Here is a 22,841-nt window from a genome sequence, read left to right as displayed (position 1 = left end):
AGAGGAGGAGGGCTGGGGTTAAGCGCGTGCGGTTACGAAAAGAAGATGGAAAGAGAAAGAGTTAGCAGACGCAACAGGGGGGAAAGAGAAACCCACGGAAATAACGGAACGTCTGGGGGAAGGGGACAGGCCGACTTAGCAGACGGGAGGGGAAAGAAGAGGTAGCGCGCTACTGCACGCCGACTCGCTCGCTGGGCCAAAAAAGGCGACCGGTCGGTGCCCGTCCGGAGGAGCGTACAGGTTTCATTCCACAAGGGCTAGGTGGCGCTAGCCAATGTCCAGCTTCATCCGGTTTATGTCTACTTATTGCTCGCTCGAGGCACTTTTTGATGAATACAAGAGGAGTTTTACTCTAGACTATAGTCACGGATTAAACCCGAAAAGGATCTGCTTAATTAAAAGACTATTTATTGGCCGCTGCATAGACTACGTGCCTTGCACCTGACGCACTTCGTCAGCTCTCCGGCAACCATAAGAAAAGAGAGAAAGGAGGAACTTTCTTCTCACCGGGGCTCTCCATCGTGTCCCAGACATCGCTATTCTCCCTCTAAAAGATTATAAACTATTAATTCGTCACTCAAAGTTTGTACGAAAGCAGCTTTCTTTTCAGTTGTGGTGCGAAATGAATGTCCTGACGTCAGTGCAAGGCACGTTCAGCCGCACAATGAGCCCAAAATAATCTACATAATTGGAAAAAAATATTCATCGCTTGCTCTGTGGAAGCAACACAATGGCCCCAAAAATAATCTACAGAATTACAAGATCACGACAAGCGTTTACAAGCCTCGAAAATTATATTAATTTCATATATGAAACGCAAGATTAAAAGGCCACGTAGGAGCCGGGTATTACCCACAGAGAACCAATGCCTATTTTCTTTTCAACCGCTCACACTAACGTAACAGCAAAACGACCACGGGTAAAACGATGCGCTCCTAAAAGGAAACATTATAATGCACAAGCAAGAAACACACAAAAAAAAAACACGCAAAGGAAGAAAAAAAAAAGGGGGGGGGGGGGCGCATCGCACACCCGACGACACTGACGAAAAGCACACGCGCCTCATCTAGTAATGGCCGCCATTCCAAACCATCATCCGACGACACTCGCTGGTTCGTACATCCAAACCTAAAGATAAAAAAACATAGCCCTCCCGCCGCGACGAACCCTTCATCAATAAACAAAGAACAGATGTAGCGGGGAACAAAAAAGAGAGAAAGAAAAAGACAGATCGAGCGGTCTAAATTCCGCGGCTATGACGGCGATGGCGACGAATGCCAGAGCTCGTGCACGCCCGCGCTGGCTGTGTCGCCCCTGAATAGCGTCCCTTTGTCTGTGGCACCTAGATCGGGTTGTTTACAAGTGCCCTCCTCCTCTTTTTGTCGCGTTCCGCTCACTTTATAGTTCGGGATCCCAACCGTCGCCGGGGGAGCGCGCGCAACACTGTAGAAGACCGTCTCTTGCGCCACCAGCTCGCAGAGAATCCTCCCTCCCCGTGCCGCTCAACAACTGCTACATAACCGCCGGAATCGTGGCCGCGTTCCCAGAATATAAGGGTTCGCGATCCCGTTTCCAGACCATTAATATATACAGTGCCCGTGACTCATGCCCGGCATTTTCGAAGTCAACAGCCTCCTTCCTCGACACCGTCCAACTCGGCGTGGAAATGCCTCTCGCATTGCTCACGAAATTTATACGGGTCGTTCATTCGCTCGTTTATTTACCCAGTAAAAATTGCAATCACCATCGGCAAGAAAAAAAAAAAAAAAAAGGAACCACTTTATTTTTTTCTTTGCTGTGTCTCCCCTCAAAGTCTAAATATTGCAAAAGCAGGAAACCCAAAAGTTGATGGCGTTAATAATAAGTGATAATTCGTTTGGTCATTTGTTTATATATTGATAATAACCACAAAAAAAAAATGATTTTTTTTTGTTTTACATTGCAGCACACAGAAAAAAGAAAACACCTCAAACATTCTAACAATATATACATAAATGTTAATAGTAATATTAATAATGCTTATAAAAAAGTAAAGCTGAGGTCCAAAGTTAGTCGAGGGGGTAAAGAAAGCAAAAGGTAAAGCCGGACGTAGTGGTCAGACTTCACAACAAAGTCAGGGTCAAAGCCACAGTAACCCGAGAGGCAGGCATGTGGCCAGGATTTTGTTTCGGGGGGGGGGGGGGGGGGGGGGGGAGGGAGGGGGGGGGAGGTCCCAGCAAAATGGAAGATTTCGGGGGAGAGGGGGGGGGGGGGCCGGGTCCCATGACCCCCTCCCCCCCGGCTACGTGCCTGCCAGAGGAAACATGAACACGAGGCACGCAGCCGCAGAAGTCCGTGGAACCCAGGAAAACTATATACGGTGCTTAGAATGATTTGGAACGCGTATCCGTTTACCACGTCTTTATTTTGCACCTCCGTTTGCGCCAGGTGACGCCGCAATTGAGAAACGCTGACGATCGTCGTGATCCTGGCGGTGGACACGGCGGCCCGGAAGTGGGGCTGAAAGACACCGCGATGCCCAGCAACTCCTGCGCCCGTTCGACACCAGGATCGCGGCCATCTGAAGCGTTCCCCCTGGGGTGTCTCCTCCAGTGACGTATTCAGCTGACGTTCCGGGGCACTCAGATGCGCGGGAAGCCGATAGTACAGCGAGCACAGTCAAGCCGAAGCCCAGTGCGAGCAAAAGACCAAAGTCAAAGTCGAAGCCAGCATCCATTTCAGCGAACCGAACGTCAACAGGACGCATACTGACCGCCCTTTCAGAGTGCGCCATAAACCTAACGGTTCGTCGGGCTTCGAGAAGCGAGGCCAGCTCCCCCGCGCCAGTTAAACGCAGAAAAGGAAAACACGAGCGGGCGTGAACTCGCAGAGTCACACGGCGAGAATTCAATAAGAAAAACCTTCAGAGAAGGATCTTCCCCCTTGGAAACGCAGCAGCCAAAAAGCGAGGGGGAAGCAGATGGTCCATAAATAGACGCGGCAAAACTCGGGGGGGCTAGTGTCCACGGTCTGTCGACGGCGTCTGCTCCCGCAAACCGACTGACCGCGCTCGCTCGTAAATATGCCACGTCACGCGAGGTCCCTCTCCCCGACATCTAGGAGACAAGGCCCGATGCTTTTTGCCCCCCCACCACAAACGTCATCGGTAGAGGATCCAGGCAGTGCCCTCTAGGTTGCGTTGTCCGACAGCGTCTGCCACTTTCCGACGACTTTCGTCTGTTTGCCGCTTGGGGCGGGTGGGGGTTCCACTAACTGTGACGTCATACGCAGGCCTTGTGTTATTGGAAACGTAATTCCTGCACCGTATATATCTTTATTTTTGTTTTCTCTCTTCTTATTTCAATTTGTAATGTTTTCGCTACCGCGATTACGTCGCTCAGAGGCACCGCCAACTCCGCCTACATCCGTGTCGGTCTGTAGACACCGCGACACATATTTGCATATCAGCCATGTGCAAACTTCCTTAGTTCTTTCGTTCTTTACATTTTTGTGTAGCGTTATTGAAGCGCAGTGCAGTATAGCCGCCCTGGCGGCCTTCTCGAGACGAATGCTCGGACGAGGAAAATGGGAGCACGGCTTATTTCGTCGGCTGTGTTGTTGTCCTTTGCTCATCGCAAATTCGTAGTCCGACTCGCGAAAGGGCGCTTGAAAAGCTTCGCCGCGGCACCCTCCTGACACGAAAAAGCTTCCTTCGGGTTGAACGTCCTTCAAACGCTGCCGACAAATTCCTCTACAAACGAGAAACAAAAAACAAATACGAGCAAATTGAAGGAACGAAATGCAGAAAAAGAGCGAAATCCCCCCCCGGTCAGTGTCGCTTCTGGTGCTGGACATACGAGGCATTATTGAATACACGGTCGGCTGCCGGAAGCACCGGCTACTAATTCATGCACCGGTTTCTAATGCTTGGTGAAACGTCGTCTCTCAAACGGGCGCGTGCCGTATCTTCCAAAGGCACGGATACGACAGTCCCAGCTGGATGCATGCCAACCGTCCGGTAACGAACATATCTGCCAGCGGAGGCATCGTCTGCTACCGAAAGCATCGCCTCGAGCTGGAAACGCTCTATCGGAAAATTCGGCACCTACTCAGCGTCGTCTGCTACTACACTCGGCACCGTGCTACGATGGACCGCGGCATACGAGCCAATCCAATGTGTCACGTGACTCCACGGTTACGTGATACCCACAGAAGGCAAAGACGTACACAACAGGCTATTATACACTAACCGAATTCTACCTTACATTGGTGAAAGCAAATTCGATGTCTACGATGGGCTTAAAACCGGCTAAAATGCTCGGATCTAATTGAATTACTATCTGCGACAAGGTGAACCCTCCAATGTTGTTAAAGTCCCCATCCGTGGTAGGTCCTTTAATTCTATTGAACCGAACATCATAAACAAGCTTTCACGCGAACGTAGTCTAAAACTGAACAACGACACTTGCTCTCAATAAATTACGGCTCTCAATCACTACCATTTGATTCTTGCTTTCAGTCCAAATTAGTGCTGGAGAAAAATAAGCTAGGCGACACGCCTGAAGGGGTGTCCAAACAGGGCACTACAAAACGCACGACTCCGAAAAATCGTGAAAATTGAAGCGGACGCGCCCGCTTCAATTTTCACGATTTGTCGGAGTCGTGCGTTTTGTAGTGTCCTGTTTGGACACCCCTTGAGCAGACGTGCTATTCCTTCGGGTGTCAGACGACGGCTTCTCTTAGGTAGACCAACTTCTGTGTGGTAGGGGGAAGTGTGCACCCGTGTCAAAGGACCCACAAAAAAAAAAAGGCCCCGAACAACAACGAGCGCGCATCAAATTCGTAGAAAACAGACCTAGTCTGACGTGCGCCTCTGTCGGAGCGCGTAAACAGCTCTACCGAAACCAGCAAAAGACAAACATGGCGGAGCACGACACGAGATCGAGCAAAAAACGAAAACCTCGCAAGCTAAAACGTTAAACGCGGGCGCGCACCTGGAAAACACACTCTCGTACCATGCACACTGCTTCCTCTATGAGTCATTTTTTTTTTCTTTTATGCGCACGTTGGCGTTTTAGCTTCTGGAAAGCGTCCACGAACAAACTGAGCAGAAAGAAAAATTGGTAGCAGACGACGACAAGGTCAGCACGCAGGCGACGAATATCTATGCACGCGTCGTCTGCCCGTTTGTCGATGCAAGGGACAATTTCCGGTTTGAATTTATGTTTGTTGTAAACTAAAATGGAAATAACTTTTTTTTTTTTTTTTTTAATAGCAGAGCTATGCGCGATTAACCGAATTCCTTTTGGCTTGACACAAAAGTGATTCCGTAGGACACACGCTGGAGATACCGACGTACAAGATCCTGTGACAAAAGGAAGCGAAAAAACGGAAGAACTCTATCCGGATCTCGATAATACTACGCGAAACGAACGCGAAAGTTGACTCATTAAAAATTCTTCGGGCAGACAAAGTTTCACATCGTCGCCAGGTGGTACCCCAAAACCTGCGATGCAAACTATAGCCAGCGCACTCTAAGCTTTGTTGCTGTCTTCCACGACAATTTGCGCCACAAAATCCCCTAAATATTCGAATAGACGTTCAGCTATCGCGGCGAGAGTTTCTTCGCAAAGTCTCTGCGCTGACAAGGCGATGGAGTGGAGCAACGAACGACAACAATCGAAGGCCGAAAACGCCCGCCCCGCCCCGCCCCCTTCCATTCCCTTCCCTTCCCTTCCCTTCCCTTCCCTTCCCCCCACCCCCCCCTTCCCATCGGAAGTCTTTACAGTTTTCCCAACATCAGGGGCTTCAGCCGTAAACGAAGCTAACAACCATCGACGAGAAGGAAACGTTCGAGCGGCGGCAGTGAACAGGAGAAACACACCCAGAGCACGGACCAAAGAATACGCAGCCAACTCAGCCAGCCTTCGAAAAAGTGCATTCGTCTGCTTCTGACGAGGCCAGATACGATACGTCGGCTTGGAATCGCATAGACCGAAACCTAGCAATACGACGAAGGCCGAAACCTAGCAATACGACGAAGGACAAGTATGTTCGCATTATCCTACGAATTATCCTCGGCGGTCCAAGGTATGGCGATGACGATGATGTTGCAAGACGTCGTGGCAGAGCATTAACAATGGCTTAACTGAACAAGACATCAGCGGAACCCGAAAGGCGATATTAGTAAAAGTACGTAAAACTTTTTTTTTTTTTTTTTTTCATTTTGCTGCTATGCGCGAAAGGAACGCCCGGTAGATGCGTGAAGTCGCGAAAATAATAGAACGTGCACCGATCGGTGTGACTGGTTGCAGGGTCACCTCATGTATGACAATGTGTAGCGCAAGTTCGTCTGCTTCTTTTGAATGGGTTGCGGTGACGTAGGAACGCAGAGCTCTGATTGGCTCTTCTGATTGAAGGATAGTGGGTAGACCTCAAAGCAAGCTGCCCTTAAGGTCTACCCACTATCCTTTCAATCAGAGCCAACCAGAGCTCGCCGTTCTGACGTCACCACAACTTCTGCAAAAAAAGCAGACGAACTTACGCTCCAAATAGGCCCACGACGCGAAGCATCCCGTCACCTTGCCCAACGTGTGGAAAACCAGGTCTATTTTCACGTAAAAAGCAAATGAAGTTCATCGTGCCAACTGATTGTTGCGACACTACATACGAGAAATGACATCCAACGTGTCATATCACATCCATCGCGCAATGAATCTATCGTGCCGTGCCATTCACCGGGAAGTTGCGTCCAGCGAAGGAGACAACGCATATCCAGGCGAGTAAGTGCGCCGTGACTGAGGGCAGACTTTATGAGAGAACGACGACCGACAACAGTCCCGGAAAAATATTCTTAATTCCCGGTTACTAAAACGCTTCAAATTCACTATTTAGTGAAAAAAAAAAAGTAAATAGATAATAGATGACGCAGGTTGATATAACCGAACTATTAACTTGAGTCAAATCCTCGGGTTCTTTCACGGCCTAAGCGAATTCTGACTTTCAGAGGGTTTAGTGCAAGGAAATAGTCCGAATTCTCGTTCGCCGATCTGTCATCAAATTCGACGCCCAAAATAGGCAGAGTACCTGTGAACTTTTGAGCTTCGATCACGACCAAACCAGAGGATCGCCAAGTTGCACACCTTTTCCTGTAAAAATACGAAAGAGCAAGACAAAGAGGACGGACAAAACAAACACCTTTCGACTTTCAACACATTGAGGTCTAACACTTTCGTATATTTGAACCTATTACGAACGCGCTCAATCCAAGTTTTTCAGGTAAACTGGGGAGATTTTTAGGTCTAGGTTAGATTCCTTCGACGGAAACATGAACAAAAACAATATTTGAGACCTTCAAAAGTCCCACGCAGCTGTCGCACACGAAGTTGTCGAAACCGAGCGAGTTGGGGGCTGTCGACGAGCACGCGATCAGGGACGGAGGCAACGTTTGGCGATAAGTGGACTTTCATCAGACAGCAGAGAACCGGTCGGCATTAAGAAACGAATCCCGCGATAACAATAAAAGGGGGAACACTTCGCACCACGCGTCGTCGCCAGGCAAGAGTGGGTCATAGAAGGAGAGGGCGACAATGCAGCTCTCTCCCCGATCGGTGTGTGAAAAGAGAGCGAGAGAGGCAGACCTTCGAAAGGGGACGGGCCGTCAGCAGTGTTCCAATGGGAACTCTTCAAGACGAGTCTGCCACCAAGAACGGGTTTTTTAGACACAACTAAAACATTTTTTGCGTCTTTTACGATTTTTAGGAAGATTAGGATTCTACGGCACTTTCCCCGAAAGGTGTTAAAGGGATTGTTTTGACTTTTCTGTGCCAAGAAAGGCGCTTTCAAACACCAAAACAAACAAAAAAAGAAATCACATTACATCGTTTTCCGCTTGGGTCTCGTCGATCGAACCATACGATTCGTTTGTCCAAATTGCCCAAGCACCACGTTGAATGCTGGGCACATCGGTGGACGCACGCGCTCGCCTTATCTGCGTGAAAGGTACGAAGTAAACGACCACAACAAAACGTCGTCGAGCGCGCGCGGAAAAAAGAAGTGAGATTTGTTTTATGTTTTTTCCTCAGAACAGTTGTTGTTGCAGTGGCAGCACGTGCAGCGCGTGTAGCAGCAGACGTGCTCCTCGGCGCCTGGGTAATAAAGGCCTATCGCCAACAAACTTGCCAAAGCTTCCTGGAGAGTACTCTACTTGTCCGGTGAGAGTTGCAGAGAAAGAGAAAAAAAAGAATAAGAAAAAAGGAAAACTTTTTTATTTCATTAATTTAAGGTTAGGTGGCGCAAGCTACCGCCCGGTATAAAGGCGGCAGCCAATATCCATCCATCCATCCGGGATCGCATCTATCCTTTTCTTCGCCGTTCCATTTCGGCTGTGTTCCCACGGCACTACTTCCCAGCCCTCCGGGGGCGTCGCTACTGCCGCCATAGAAAGCCCTCGATGTCCTTGATCTAAGAGCTTATCATTATTTCTGTAACTAAACCCATCTCTCAACTCTTAATGTAGCATATCTCGCAGACGACTCGTGAGAATGAGCCCGGAGGGGGGGTCCCGGCAGTCTTCACGGAAGGTGGTTCTGGTAAAGCCCCTCTATCCTGAGAAAAGTGGCGCCATTCATTGTTGTGGAAATGTTCGAGGCGCTTCACTTCTGGGAAGAACATGGCGTCTGAAATCCAGCTCAGTGCTGCGCTGTGCCGCCATGATCTTCCCAAGGGCTGCACGTTGCACGTGCCTCGACGCACCATGCGCTACTTTTAAAACATGAAGGGGCTTCAGGTTCTGGTGCATCCGAAGGTTCAAGGAGCCCTTCGAGAACTTTCGAAGTTTGAGAAGAAGTGGCAGGAGAGCTCAGCACTAGAGTTTGTGGCAATATACGAATGGCAGGGGAGGTTCCTCCTACAAAACCCTCCACCCTTTTCACTTTAGCAGAGCGAAGGCTGAAAAGGAGGCCAGTGGAAAGCAGGATGCCACTAATTATGCTGACCAGATAGCTTTTTTTCGGGAGCATACCCTACCGAAAAATCCGGTATAACTTTTTGCTATCCGGATCATGGAACCGGAAATCTATCTGGATTCTATCCGGATTCCATCTGGAATTTAGATTTTCAGAAATTATTCCTTTGTCTGCAATCTGGATTTCGGGTTTCCAGAAACAAATTTCCGGTTCCATAATCCGGATAGTGAAAAGTTATACCGGATTTTTGGGTAGGGTATGCTTTTTTTTTTTTTCCTTGATCTAATAATTTTTTTTTTTTTTTTTTTATCGAGACGATTTATCTTCTTCGGAGATTTTAGTGATTGAGCCAAGAGGCTTTGTTTGTTCATTATGACTTTTTTTTTTTCACAAATTATTTTTCAGGGAAAGTTTTAAGTTGATATAACAGAACATTCTATCTAATCAGCTGGTATTATTCATTTTGGAAATCAGTGTTAAGAATTTTGAGGCAATAAACATCCGGCTTTCCTTCACAATGCGTTTACTGTAAAAATTCCATACCATCAGGACCCAAAGATGTATATTTCACCTTTCTTCGAATCATTATGAGTGTAGAAGTATAATTTCTCCTCCGTGCATGTTCATATTTCAGGCAACCACCGAAGTTCCTCGCAAAAGGGACGCGGCATCCATATATCATGAAGAACTTCGGCCTCACCAGCTATATGTGCACGTAGGCTCGACACAACATGAGCGTACAAATACTTTCACGAAATGATACATGTTGCAGAACTGGAGTTACAAAACCTGTCCAATGATACGGTGTGTTCCCAAAAAAAGATTTAGTGTTTCTTCACAGGAAAAATAAACTACGCACTGCCAGGTGAAAACGTTTCAGCAGTCGTCATCTTATTAGACAGTTATAAGTGATATTCGGAGCACAAAAACACCCACAAAAAGTTGTATTGCAACGTACTCTTAGCAAGAAATAAAGTTAAAGGCCGACGTACACTTCGCGCTTTCCACTTTTGCCCGCCTCCTCCTTTCCTATATCCTCTCCAATTTTTACCTTGCCCCCAACTTGACTTCCCTGCCAACTTAGGAGAGGGGAGCGCTAAGAGGATTCTCTTCCCTGCAGAAAACCGAGATTGTACGTCGGCCTTTAAAAGGAACGGCATCACTTGTTCCGAAGTTAGGCTGGCAGCGAATCGAAAACCTCTCCTGAAGAGAACGAAGCCGGCAGCACACACAATGTGCGCCAAAACTTTCCTTCCGATGAAACCGAAATCCGGGCCCATTCGTGGAATGAATGGCGACAGAGTGCGGGACGGACAATAAACGGAGTGTGCCGACCAAAGGGGCGAGGGCCGTCAACGCCATCAGCGCCGCGTAGTGGCCACCTCCTTCCGACAATCGCAGGCGGGCCTCGAAATGGACGACGTATACACCGCCGCAAACCCGAAAAGCCCGCAGCAGCGTGCAACCTTCCCATTTCCTAGAACGAAACGTCCTTCGAGGACTGCCAAAGTAAAATACAAACATATAATGGGAGAGACAAAATAAGAAGGAAACAAGAAAACGGGCGCGGATCGCTGAATTCCAGTCAGCATCTGGTCCCCTTCAGCAGGCATCAAAACACGTACGCGGGAGAAAAAAAAAAAGATATAAAAAAGAGTGTTTTCTTTATAATTTTTTTAGACGAACCGGTTGCCTTCCTACGAGCGCTAGTCATAAGGAAATCCGACATACGCCGATAAACCAAACAACCTAAAAAGAAAAAGGTGTAAGGAACGATATAACGATCAACGATTAGATTAAATAACAAAGCAGACAAAAATCGGCAGGGCGGAGGGGAGCCACGTCGTCGCAGACGACAACAGAATGCGGCGTACGAAGAAAGGAAACAAACCAAAACGATGTAAAGAGCATCACACAAAAAGAAAAGGCAATAACACACCGTAGGTGCGTACAGTATGTATCCGCGATCAACTTTAGAGCGCGGTTCTGCACCGGGCGGCGTTTACAAAAGGTTTCGATCCAAACTCCTTTGTCGCCAGGAACTCCCATCTCTTGTTCATTGTTATATACATCCTTTGTTTTGTTTTTGTTGTTGTTTTTTTGTAGTCGATTCCTAAATGAAATAACCGCAACGCATAATGTTTACGGCGTACAATCGGGAAAACGTCAATAGGCTGTAATCCGCACGATCGGCGACGTCGACGCCGCCGCGGAAGCGTCCTCCGAATTCCGACGCTCATCCAGCGAAAATCGTTAGCCTTCGCACGAAGCGAAGGTGTGTGCGCGTTTCTGAATGCAGCTGTTCACGGATCCAGTTCTTGCCCAAATCGACATTTTTCACAACAGCAGTAAACAACACTGGCGTCGCCTTCAACGCGATCGGACAGCGGAACGCTGACGCAAAAGGCCTCGGACGCGAACTTTGGAAATAATCCCTCCATTTGCTTCGGGCTTTTTTTAGAAACTTAATATTGATGTGTCAATGGAGACCTGCTGCGAGTTTCAAAGAGGACAACCGTATTCAGAATTGCAGCTGCGATTTGGAGTGGTACAATCGTAAATTAAGTATTAACACAACACCGACACGGCAAAGATTGTCTTCGTCTGTTCAGGGTCGTGAGCGCGCCTGGTCTGGTTGCATATACGTATAAACGCGTCATTCGACGGCGGTGCCACCTGCCATTCATATTCTGATAAAGTACGCGTCTCGAGCATGGAGACTCATCGAACGCGAGAATTTCGTACTCTCATATCTCAAATGAGAGCAGTCTTTTCCTCTACACCTGTCGTACGCGGCTCAAAGTAGGAACAAACACCAATATCGGAATTCATTTCTTCGATCAACACCGAACTAAAACCACACGGGATGCATGCTTTCTAAGTCCTAACCATCTCTTGACGACAGATGCAACGATGCAACACGCGCTCTACGAGAAATGTCTCAAGAAGTCGTTGCCCCTCCTCTATCTTTTTTCTCCCCTTATCAATCGATAGATTGGATTCCAAAGGAGTCCAAAGCCCTCGACCTATAAGTACAAATGACCTAACAACAAAAAGAGAATTATACATTATTCGATAAATGCGGCGCCGTACTCCCGGTAAGAGATTATATTGCATTCCACTGGGAGCCTTATCACCGCGTCGCGGAGAGCGCGCGCGTGCGCGAGAGGCTTATCACCCCAGAAACCGGAGCAAACCGCTGTTTGTCCGACGCAAACCGCAATAAATGAAACGGCGAGCAAATACGGGTCCGACAACGTTTATCGAGCAAACGAAAACTATGTGACACGATTTATACAGACACGCGCGCTCTTTGAGACTTTTTTTTTCTTTTTTTTTTTTGATGTGTCAATTTGAGAAATTGAGTCTAAGCCAATTTCGGCTGAAATTCGGAGCATACTTGGGGCTCCATCGTTTCCCAAAGTGCATTCAAATCGGTCATATTAAAGGAGAAGTAGCCAATGTAAAGGTGGCCGCGGTACAAGCAGGCATTGCTGTTTATTTCAGTTTTGCATCACGTAAATTTAACTCATGTAAAAAATAAAAAAAAATAAAAAAAAGGAAATTTTATTTGATTGGTCGTTTGCTAGAGAAACCTGGGGCTCGGTAGACGCCGAAAAACTGTGATGAAGTCAGACTTTCGTGCGTGTCCTCTGTTTTCAGTTTTACTTCGTCCTTTTTTTTTAAGGCACTAACTAAAAACCTACAACATTCGCGAATGGTGTCATTAGATCATATCTAGTAATTCGAGATTTTGTTTGTTTGTGTGTCTGTGTCTGTGTATGTGCGTGTGTGTGTGTATGCGCACGCGCGCGCGCAAGCGTGCGTGCGTGTGTGAATCATACAGTTCTTATAATGTAATATACTTCCGGTTTCAAACTGAAGGAGATAGCAACCAGTTCACTTCTGAAGGGCCCCTGTGCATTTCTACGGGAAAATGCGCGAGAATGTTGTCTCTTCGCTGTTCCCCCGTGCAACGAGATGCCGCAGAACTCTGGATTTGGGTCTGGTGCCAATGTACAGTTCTCATCAAACTTATCTGGAACACAAGCTAAGCCTACTGTTAGCTTGTTCTATTTTTTTTCTTCTACGTGTGCGTGCATAGCTGGCGCTAGGCCTAAGCTATTTCTCTTCGTGCCCCCACTATGTCCGAAAAATACCTTCAGTTCACATAAATGTGCGAAGTTCTGTCATATTTTATCCTTTTTCAGTATTCAATATTCCACAAGTGTTCCGTATAAGTTCGACGAGCAGTGTACATTTTTTTCCCCCAAGGGGTTTTGGATACACAAATAAAGCCACTTCTCCCCTCGTAAAATTTAGGGAAAAAAATAATATAAACAGATGGCAATTTCCTGCGATTCCACGAAGTTCCAAAAACTGTGTAACAAATAAGATTCCCGAATGGAGTTCGTAGATTGAGTGCGCGAGAGAGAAAATGTTTAATTTATGGGAAAAAATTAAAAAAAGAGGCGCAATGAAACCTGTAAGCCTTTGTGCAGTACGGATTTGAGGATACGCAACTTATGAGAACAAAATGGTGGACGAAATTACGTGAGCGCAATCACCTCATAGACGTATCGTCTGCAAAGGCGTTTTCACGGCCGCCATCGTCCGTCTGCTAACGCGGAGAATGAGGAACGGAGCCTCACGGGGCATTATCCGCGGGGCACACATCGGCAAATAACAAAGCAAATAGAGAGCACCAAACGGGGAAATATCCGGCGGAGAGAGGTACTCGTGTGGCCCGCACAACCGCTTGTGTCACCCACCGGATATGAGGCGCTCGTATCGGCGTCGCGCGGAAAGAATGCCTTCTGCTTCGCTCCGTCGAGCAGACGTCATCGCCGCGTGACGTACGGCACTGTCCCCTACACTCGACGGCCGATTCCAACGCGAGCCCCAGGGTTGCCCATAAAAAGACATAAAGAAGATAGGCACGCGTCCACTTTTTTGCAATAGACTCTATAAATACGCGCTGGCCAAATCGCTCCAGCGAAAAGTACGTTCACGTCCTTCGATGTCTGCTACGGGGACTATTAAGAAAAATTAATAACATTCAATGAGGTTCCTAATTGCTTTCGAGCAAATCATTTTAATTATTACATTTAAAGGATTTCTTGTATTTTTTTTTTTTTCTGTTTCATAGAAATACAAGGACAGAACTGCATTTCCCTGCGGTGTATAAAATACCCTCGTACGAGTTGTTTTCTGCGGGAACTAAGCGAGAGGAGTTGAGTTTTAGGCGTATCTGCGAAAACTGAAAACGAGTCGATTCCACCTGGCGGAGGAAAAACGGAATATTAGGTGGGTACATGATTGTTTAGTTGTTGCACATAAAGTAAAGCGTTAAAACCTGCATATGTGTGCTTTGATATTGTGTAAACATTCACGAGCATTTTTTTAAAATAAAATATAACAAATTATTTCGTTAGTTAACTGCTTCCGAGACGTTGAATTTTTTTTTGGTAGGTCGAGCAACACTGTCCGTAAGTCCAACCTTGTCGAATTTCGCCAAAAATCCGAAGGTTCCACAAACGTTCGCGTCATCCCTAATAAAACTAAATGAATCTAAAAAAAAATACCAACAAAAAAACTTTTGCCACAAAAAAAACAAAAAAACAACGTATCAACAAAAAAACAAGAAAACAAAATAATCGCCAACACCTGCCGAGAGCTGGCGGGGCGGCCGAGGTCAAGGTCACGTGAGACATGATAAAGCCAGAGGGAACCTTTCAAACAGCGAGTTAAAATGTAATTATATATATATATATATATACCGGGTGTTTGTGCGAAGACTTTCAAAAATCCTAAAACTTAAAGAGTAAAAAATGAGAAAAAACTTTCTTCGGGAACAAACTACCAGCCACGGCGGACGTCAGGAATTGCCAAAAACATAGTAATTAGCCAAATAATTAATTAAAATTTGTTAATTAACTTTTTAATTAGTGGAAATAGACATACGGTTCTAATTAGAAAGTTGCTGAGCGTTATCGAAAACCACTAAATCAGTCACTTTCAAAAAGAATTTCGGCGCGTGAGAAGCGTAGTAGTGCACTAAAGTTACCGCTCTTTGAGCAGGTACAAAGCTAGCGGTTGCGATAAGGCGCCCGCGCGATTTTTCCGTCTCTTATCTAGCCCCAGCCTTGTATCTAGCCCCAGCCCCAACTACTCATCGAGAAGCGAGAAGGGCCGCCGTACCGCGGCAATTGAATTCAAACCGCCCATCCGATCAATTATGTTCGAAAGAAAGGAAAGCAATAAAGCGATACAATTGTATTTTGAACCAATAAATAAAAACGCGAGAACGCGCACAAAAAACATACAAATAAAACGTACAAAATCGAGAGTTGCACTAGTGGGTTTCATTTCACTGCACCACACTAAAAGCGTTAGAAGACACTAGAGCCTCGTATTATCGCCAATCTCTACCCCGTCTTTTGGCACATTTGGTGCGTAACGAATAAAAGGTTAAAAGAGAAAACCGTTAGAGAATTCGACGAGCGCCAAAAGTACTCGATCGCTGTTGGTAATGGGCCGATCCCGCAATGAGCGCACGGAAGGGGGGAGTATCGGCGCAGAAAGACTACCGGTACTCTATCGCCCGTTGACCCCGCAGCGTAGCAAGAAGATACCGAGCGTTCCGTTCAACCCCGGGCCGCACGTCAAGACGACGGTGCGTGTCGTTCATCGGGCACGCCCGCAGCAATCGAGGCGCACCTAACCCCTTCCTTGGAACTACAGTCGCGGAGAGTTGGAAGAAACACAGGCGTGGCGACTCCCGAGCATTTTAACCCCGACCCGCAGCGTCCGAGATATTAGGGAGTTTTCGTAGACCGCGCTGCCCCCTCCGCTAAGCGTTCCGCAACGAAGCAGTTGCTACTGCGCCTGCGCGCCGATGGCCTTGACTGTGGAGTTCCCGCTATCGTAGCGGGTTGCGGGGCGCGTTGCGGGATGGCGAAAACGATCTACGAAACTCCGTATTCACTGACTGGAGAGACTTTATTTCTCCTTATTGCAACGATCAGCAGGCTTATATTAGGGAGTTTTCGTAGATCGTTTTCGCCGTCCCGCAAGGCCCTCCGCAACCCGCTACGATAGCGGGAACTCCACAGTCAAGGCTCTCGGCGCGCAGGCGCAGTAGCAACTTCTTCGTTGCGGAACGCTTAGCGGAAAGGGCAGCGCGGTCTACGAAAACTCCCTATTAACAAACATTGCGCATGCGTCGTATCGTTATCGGAACGATCTAGTAAAACTCCCTAAACTGTTGGTAAAATTAGGGACACGTAGGGAAGGCGCGGAGGGGGATATCGTTGGTCCGAGAACGGGGAAGTCGACGTATTTGAGGACGAAACCCTTACAAAAATTATCAGTAAGTTTCTGATGTATTCTTATATAATACAAGAGAAACTCAGTTAAAACTCCTTGACATTTTCAGTAAAGGAAGGGAGGGGGCACTGCACAAAGCGCTGCGAGGGATTGAGAGCCGAGAAGTTGGGCCGTTTACCTAAAAAATGGCTAAAAATACGCGAGGACGAAACCGCCAGGGCGCTTTTTTAGGTAACCGTGAACCAACTGACCCAAATTGCCGTTTTAGTAAAGGTTAACGCCGTGCGGCTATTTGGATGGATCGATTAACGACAGGCGGGCTGAGGACAACACCAGTATCGCGCAGGCCAAGTGACCATTCACAGTTTGGACGATGTGACGGTTATGGCTGAGCACGTCAGCTTTACGCGGATGCTCCTAATGATTGCCCTTCGTGTGCCAGTAAAAGAAAATGACGGACCAAGTGCACGGATGGATAGAGCGGAACCCTTCGAATCGGGCTGCGGCCTGCACCAGCCAGTGACTTCAATTGCTACGGTTCCTAAACCGGATGTACGTATACCGGACAGATGGACCGAGTGGTGGCTTCCGCCACCTAGCGAGTGTATTTGAAGCAAACAGGGAACATACATCAAGGGTTCCGTGTTTTCAGAGTTTATTTTTCGACAAATTCGGAGGTTGTTTTTCGGAGTTTATTTTTGTTCGTTTCCCGCTTCTCCGAAATTCGGAGCTTAATTTTACTGCTCCGTATTTTTTTTATTTATTTTTTTTTTCAAAAATAAAATTAAATGCTATTTGAGTGTAAACGTGTGCTAGATTCAAAAGGATGCGCTTGTATCAATTGAGTTTTGTTCAGCTGGATTCAGGGTTGGCGCCATTGCCACTGGCAGTATACTAATTTGTCCCACGCATAAAGTTGCCAACAAGTGTTGCTTAGATAAACGTCGGTAGCTTCCAATCAATAAATTCCCTTCCGGAAGCAGTCGCTGGGATCCTATCCAACAACCTACCCCGCGGTGGGGGGGTTCCAGATGTAATTAGAGCTAGCGGAATCGATGAAGACAATCCACTGGACATCACTACTCGGCAGTAGGCTGCACGAACAACAACCGAAAGCGCAGAATATTATCGGATGACATCTGTATCGTGCACGGGATCCGACAATGCGGCTGCAATGTCTTCCAAATGACCAAAACCTCCGGAGGCAGTGGGTTGCGTCCGAAAACACTTTTCTCCGACACCATTCTCTCGAGTGTGCTCGGAACATTTCATGAATAGAGCGCGCACCGAACTAACCACTCTTACCCTCGATGTACATAGGCTCGAAAGGTGGCGCAAGTCTTCTCGTGAGAATCACCGTTTCAGCTTGCAACTTTTCGCAACTTAATTTGTCTTGGTCGTAACCATATACTGGATTTTATCATCTACAACGCTTAACTGAAGGTTCATTTCCGCCGCCAAAAGTGGCTGGAAATTGTCGAAAAGTTAACTGCACCGGTTCTCCTGAATCGCGATCTCCTGCGCGATAGCAGAGAGCCGTGAACTTACGTTTAACGTCAAAACGCGACTGCGCTCTTCTTATTTTGCAAATTAGTAGATAACGTAGCTGGAAAGGATACTTCAATATGTATTGCTGAAACATGCTCATGTATCGATTTCGAATCGTTGAATCATTGATCGACTCGCTCCGGCAATGGGCCAGTCTCGACTTCGCTGCTTTCAGTTCTAGAAAAAAAGACACGGTCGCCGACACGGAATCCTCTATTAGAACCCTTCTAAACATCTGTAAGCCGGGGGGAGCTGCCTAGCTCCCATAGTTCCCTGCAATGCTCTTATTTCGTGCATCCTTCTTCCCATTAAATATAAAAAAGAAGAAAACACGAAGGGCGGACAAAACAACACATTTGTACGTCTTTCATGCTTTATTCTTTCTCGCATTTAACTTTATCACTACCGGGCTCACCTAAAGTATATTGTTCGCAATATACATTTCATAGCTGTGGACGCCACGAAACGCCAAAACTATTATCGGTGTACTTACTGCATACAAAATGACAAAAAACAACAAAAAGACAGAAGGAAAATTCGATCGCTTCTATCGGTGGCGCGTTCATGCCGCACTTCTAGGCTTCGCAGCAACTGGCGGGTGCCATAATCCGGGGCATACAAAGTTCCCAATGAGTTTAAGAACACCATCCGGGGCACACAAGACCACAAGACGCGCCCTAGGTCGGGTACCCAACACTCTGGAACACCCCACTAGCACACCCGACGCGGGAGCGGCGACCCGAAGAGTACTTTTGCCAATGTTTCTAATCACTCAGCATGGCCGCGGAACTTGACGCTCGCTAGATGGCACCACAGTATTCAAAATGGCGCTGCCCACGATAAAACGGTGGAACAGTGGATTTTGTCGCGGCCCACAGGTACAATGACCTGTTGTCCCGAATGAACCTTGACGAGATAAGTGGGAAGATCCCCTCTGACAATGGTCCGAGATTTCAAAGAAAACTGGGGTGGCATTTTCTCAGGACCATCGACCCTCTGCGCCGACTAAACATAATTGGAAAATATCGTCATTTTTTTATTATTATTATTATTTTCATCGGTACATTGGAATTTGGAGTTTATCAGATAAATCGGAATTGACAAAAATTCTACCGGCGAATGTTTTTCGGAATTTTTCCCCAAAAAACACGGAACCCGACATTTATCCAATGTTCATTCCTCCTCGACTGATGTGCGGCGATGGCCGTACACCAAGAAAACTTCGGGGAGGAAGCCGCACTTGCCAAGATTGTAATCTTGGCAAATGGCAGGTAGTGATCACGGGTCTGTTGTTTTAAAATGCTGCTCACAAATTTCCATTACCTAGTATAAAAAGGTCTCTACTGGGTCTTTCTGCTTCGCTTTCTAAACAGACGCCATGTTACGGACAACGTTATAGGAAGTTAATCAACAAATAAATTAATTTTGTTTTTAAGGTTTGTTTGGATTTTTTAAGACAACGGATGAAATATACACGGACCCGGCAGAAAGCGACCTCTGGCGAGAAAAGGGAGCGAGCTGCACACGGCGTATATTCGATCACGACGCAAGATCAACCACAGCCTCCTTATCTAGGTGGCGTTGGATCAGCGCGCTTTTCGGAGTAACGGTACTTAATGCGGGCGAGGAGGAAGAGACGGCCGTCGAAGGTTATGCGGGGCCAGCCGTCCGTGACTTCGCCGACAGCGTGCGATGCGAGCGACTTGCTCAGCCGAGCGATCACCCGAATATCAAGCTTCTGGCCGTGCCTGACACCGACGCGGTGTTTATAAACGGGCGTGTTTTCACACACGAGCTGTGGGCACTGGGCATGCGCACCAGCCATGCGTGACGTCAAAGATTCCGGAAGTCACGTGGGCTCTTTCAATCCCCATCTTGAGGCCTGGCAGCGTCAGCCTTTATTCATTAGTCGGCGTGTTGCGCGAGAACACCGCATTAACATAACCGCGCGAGCGTGCTAATGGGAAACTCGTCATTGAACGTTCCGTTCGGCGAGGAGCAGTTTGAAAGGTCGATACGTGCACAACAGGGCTTCCTTTGCGACGCGAGAAATCGTGTTACAAGAGGTCGGGAACTAACTTGATCCTCCGTACAGTGACGACGAGGAGCCTACAATTGGATGCTGCGTCTACGATTGTCCTTCGAAGTTCTGCAAACACTTCCGTCTGCTCTCAATCTTGTCAATATCCTTTGAACGATCGTAGGGTTATTTCTAATCACAGGTCGCCCGCTGCTCGATCAGCAAACCGAAAATGACCCCGCCATTTGGCAAATAGTGCCGTGCGTAGGCAAGTTCCACTCTACACCTTGGACACTCGGGACTAGGAACAACAGGTCCGCATACCGGTGGGTTAAGACCTGCATGCCCATTATTATTATTATTTTTTTTTTTTTTTTTTTTTTTTTGTAGCCTCGGGTGTTTAAGATGTCGAAAGTTCACCAGCTCGCCTGCATCTTCTCCGTTATTTCAATCTGCTGTTTTCTGCTCTCGTTTTTCTTTTGTTTTTAGTACTACGTGCCTGCGAAGAGCTACTAAATGTAGGAAACAATTACGGTACCAATAAAATACACAACAGCAGCGAGTAAAAAAAAAAAATGAAAACTCTTTCGAGAGTCCGGAGATAAACGGGGAGAAATTTAAACTAGCCCAAATATAAATAAATAAAAAGTGAGCCAATGAATCGAGTTTCGTGACCTTAAATGAGTCGAAAGCACGCCAGCAAGTCGTGGTTTTCCTATGCTACAAAATCACGAAGGAAAATTCGTACATAGCCTCTATCGGGTCTGGCGGATGACCACAGGACTCCACGTCTGCTATCACGATCCTCAAATCGCTGTTGCAGACGGCTGCTAATGTCAGCTATTAAGTAACCCGAATACGAAAGTTGACACCAAGAGAAGGAGAACTACCGGAGGGCAGAGGTCGACGAATGCTTCGAACGCGGACCAGAGCGGAGAACACCTATCCTAATCCATTTGACCTCCAAAGGTAAATCGACCGAGACGACATTCAGCAGAAAACACATTCACCGTCGGAGGATGCTACCAGAGATGGACAACTTGAGTCTAGTCGGAGGAATGGTTAGGGAAAAAATGAACGAACGCCAAAGGAAAGGTTTTAGACTCCGAGCACTGCCAAAGGGCCGGAGCCCGCAGCAGTGGCTCCCGTGACACCCGAGCCGACCCTAGCGAGGTATCCAGGCGCCCTAAATAGGGCACGGAACTTGGAACCCGGCCCGAAACCGCCCCGGGCCGCCCGTTTCGTGGCCTCTCCCACAAAATCCGCAGCCGATGACACACCGACGCGAACTTTTCAGCACGTCCACTTGAAGAGACAGAACCTACTTCGTTTGCTTTATGAGTAGACCACGAATAAACGCAGGAAATCCAAGTCCGCTAAACCGAAACGGTCGCGAGGGGAAGAGTCGGTTGCAAAACCTTTCAACGCGGTCACTCGCGCATATATTTTAGGAATGTCCCAATGTTAACTAAGGGGAGGGGGAAGGGGGGGGGGGGGGGGGGGGGGGGGGTAACATTAAGAAATAAACAAAAACGGAGACGACCGTTTCCGAGGTATCGAGTGAACAGGCGTTTAGTAACGGTAGTTAACGTCCGGTCTCCCATGCAAGGAAGACATTGGTTTTCGCCAATTAAACTCGATTCAAAAGAAAAAAAAACTAGTTTGCACTCGACAATAACAAAAAAGAAAAAGAAAAAAGGAACGTCAGGTGAGGAAAGGACACTTGGAATTGGACTTCCGATCTTTCCGCTTTCCCCCTTTTTTTGGGTCACTACGCTACAAACTGGTCGCTGCGTGCCCGTGGAAACCGAGACTTTTAATGATGGAGAAGATTCTTGGCTTCGGGAAGTCGTTTTACTTCTTTTTCAGACAGTCGCCGACTGCCGTGGAACCGGAAACTACCAACATTTTCTGCTCCAACGCGACTGCCGCCTCTCTCGTTTAATAAACAAGGTTCCCCCCGGCGATCAGTTTATTACTATCTCTCTCGGTAGGGGTAGAGGCAGCGGAAAAGAAAATATATAAATAAATAAACGAAGTGTACCTAACGCTGAGCGCTGCTACTCGCAACCAACTGTGTTAGGCTTGAGACCTGCAAAACGCATGCCCGAGCGAAAAAGCGGATGACGCCGCCGCAGCTCAGATCTGCCGTCTCAATAACCGATGATAGACAGCCACACAGACGGGCCGATATGACACCGACACTCGCGTCGGTTACGAAGCGGTGCCTACCGATCGCGTTCGAACGATCGAGGGAGGGCCGACGAAGCTGTTTTGACGGCACCACAGACATACCTTGCGCTGCTGCTTTTCCCATGCCGGATCGAGCAGACCTTCCCGCTCCCACTCCTCTTCTTGCTCCATGTAACCGTCTTGGTAAGGTCCCACGTCTCCCATGTCGGCCTCGGGGCAACCTTAGAACGAGCACAGGCTGAGCGATGCTTCGAAGTTTCGCGTGTCGGGTTCGCTGTAACGTTTAGCCCGCCGTCGGCAACTCGATAGCGGCGCTGTATCGCTGGTGTGGCACTCGAGTCCGCCACGACCTAAATACCGCTCGGCGTGTCGTGTGTGTGAGCGAAAGCGCTTGCTGGTCCTTTTCGTCGGCGCCTGCTGCGGGGGACTTCCTCGGTAGGTAGGCTTTCCAGGGCACACCGCACACCGCCACCCGGCACAAGTATATTTAGGGTTTTCTTGAAAAACGCGATAACGCAGCACGTACCGGCCAATGAGAGCTGACAAAGCGGCCGTCACGTGCGCCGCGATCGTTTTGCCATCTTGCGACGGGGAGGCGAACCGGAGTGTCACGTGGCGGCCGCCAGGAACGCCACTGGTCGGAGGTTTCTAGAGTGCCTCAATGTTGCTTGCCGGCTGCGCCAACAACATTGAGGCACTCTAGAGGTTTCTTCGTCGGAGCAGAGCAACGACAACTCCAACTGGGGGTGGAGCTCTCAGCGCCATTTTGTGTCTTGAGGTCTTCCAGTTTATTTGTGGGATAAAGT

The 22,841-nt window shown here is 47.7% G+C and overlaps 1 protein-coding gene across 2 annotated transcripts in view; it reads right to left on the bottom strand.

Annotated features, from left to right (window-relative positions):
• Positions 1–22,592, bottom strand: part of LOC8042174 (alpha-actinin) — a 90,982-nt gene extending 68,390 nt beyond the window's left edge. The window contains exon 1 of one of the 2 annotated variants that reach the window (XM_029979268.4): positions 22,138–22,592. In XM_029979268.4, the coding sequence (XP_029835128.1) occupies positions 22,138–22,239 (102 nt within the window). In that variant the 5' untranslated portion in view covers positions 22,240–22,592. The remainder of the gene's footprint in view (positions 1–22,137) is intronic. The other variant, XM_029979269.4, reaches the window with a different exon arrangement.
• Between the last annotated feature and the right edge of the window lie 249 nt (positions 22,593–22,841).

The sequence above is a fragment of the Ixodes scapularis genome, unplaced genomic scaffold (genome assembly GCF_016920785.2).
Source record: "Ixodes scapularis isolate PalLabHiFi unplaced genomic scaffold, ASM1692078v2 PGA_scaffold10__122_contigs__length_95168666, whole genome shotgun sequence".
Lineage (NCBI taxonomy): Eukaryota > Metazoa > Arthropoda > Arachnida > Ixodida > Ixodidae > Ixodes > Ixodes scapularis.
The sequence above is the reverse complement of the archived record's forward strand: the minus strand, read 5'-3'. Positions and strand labels throughout refer to the sequence as shown.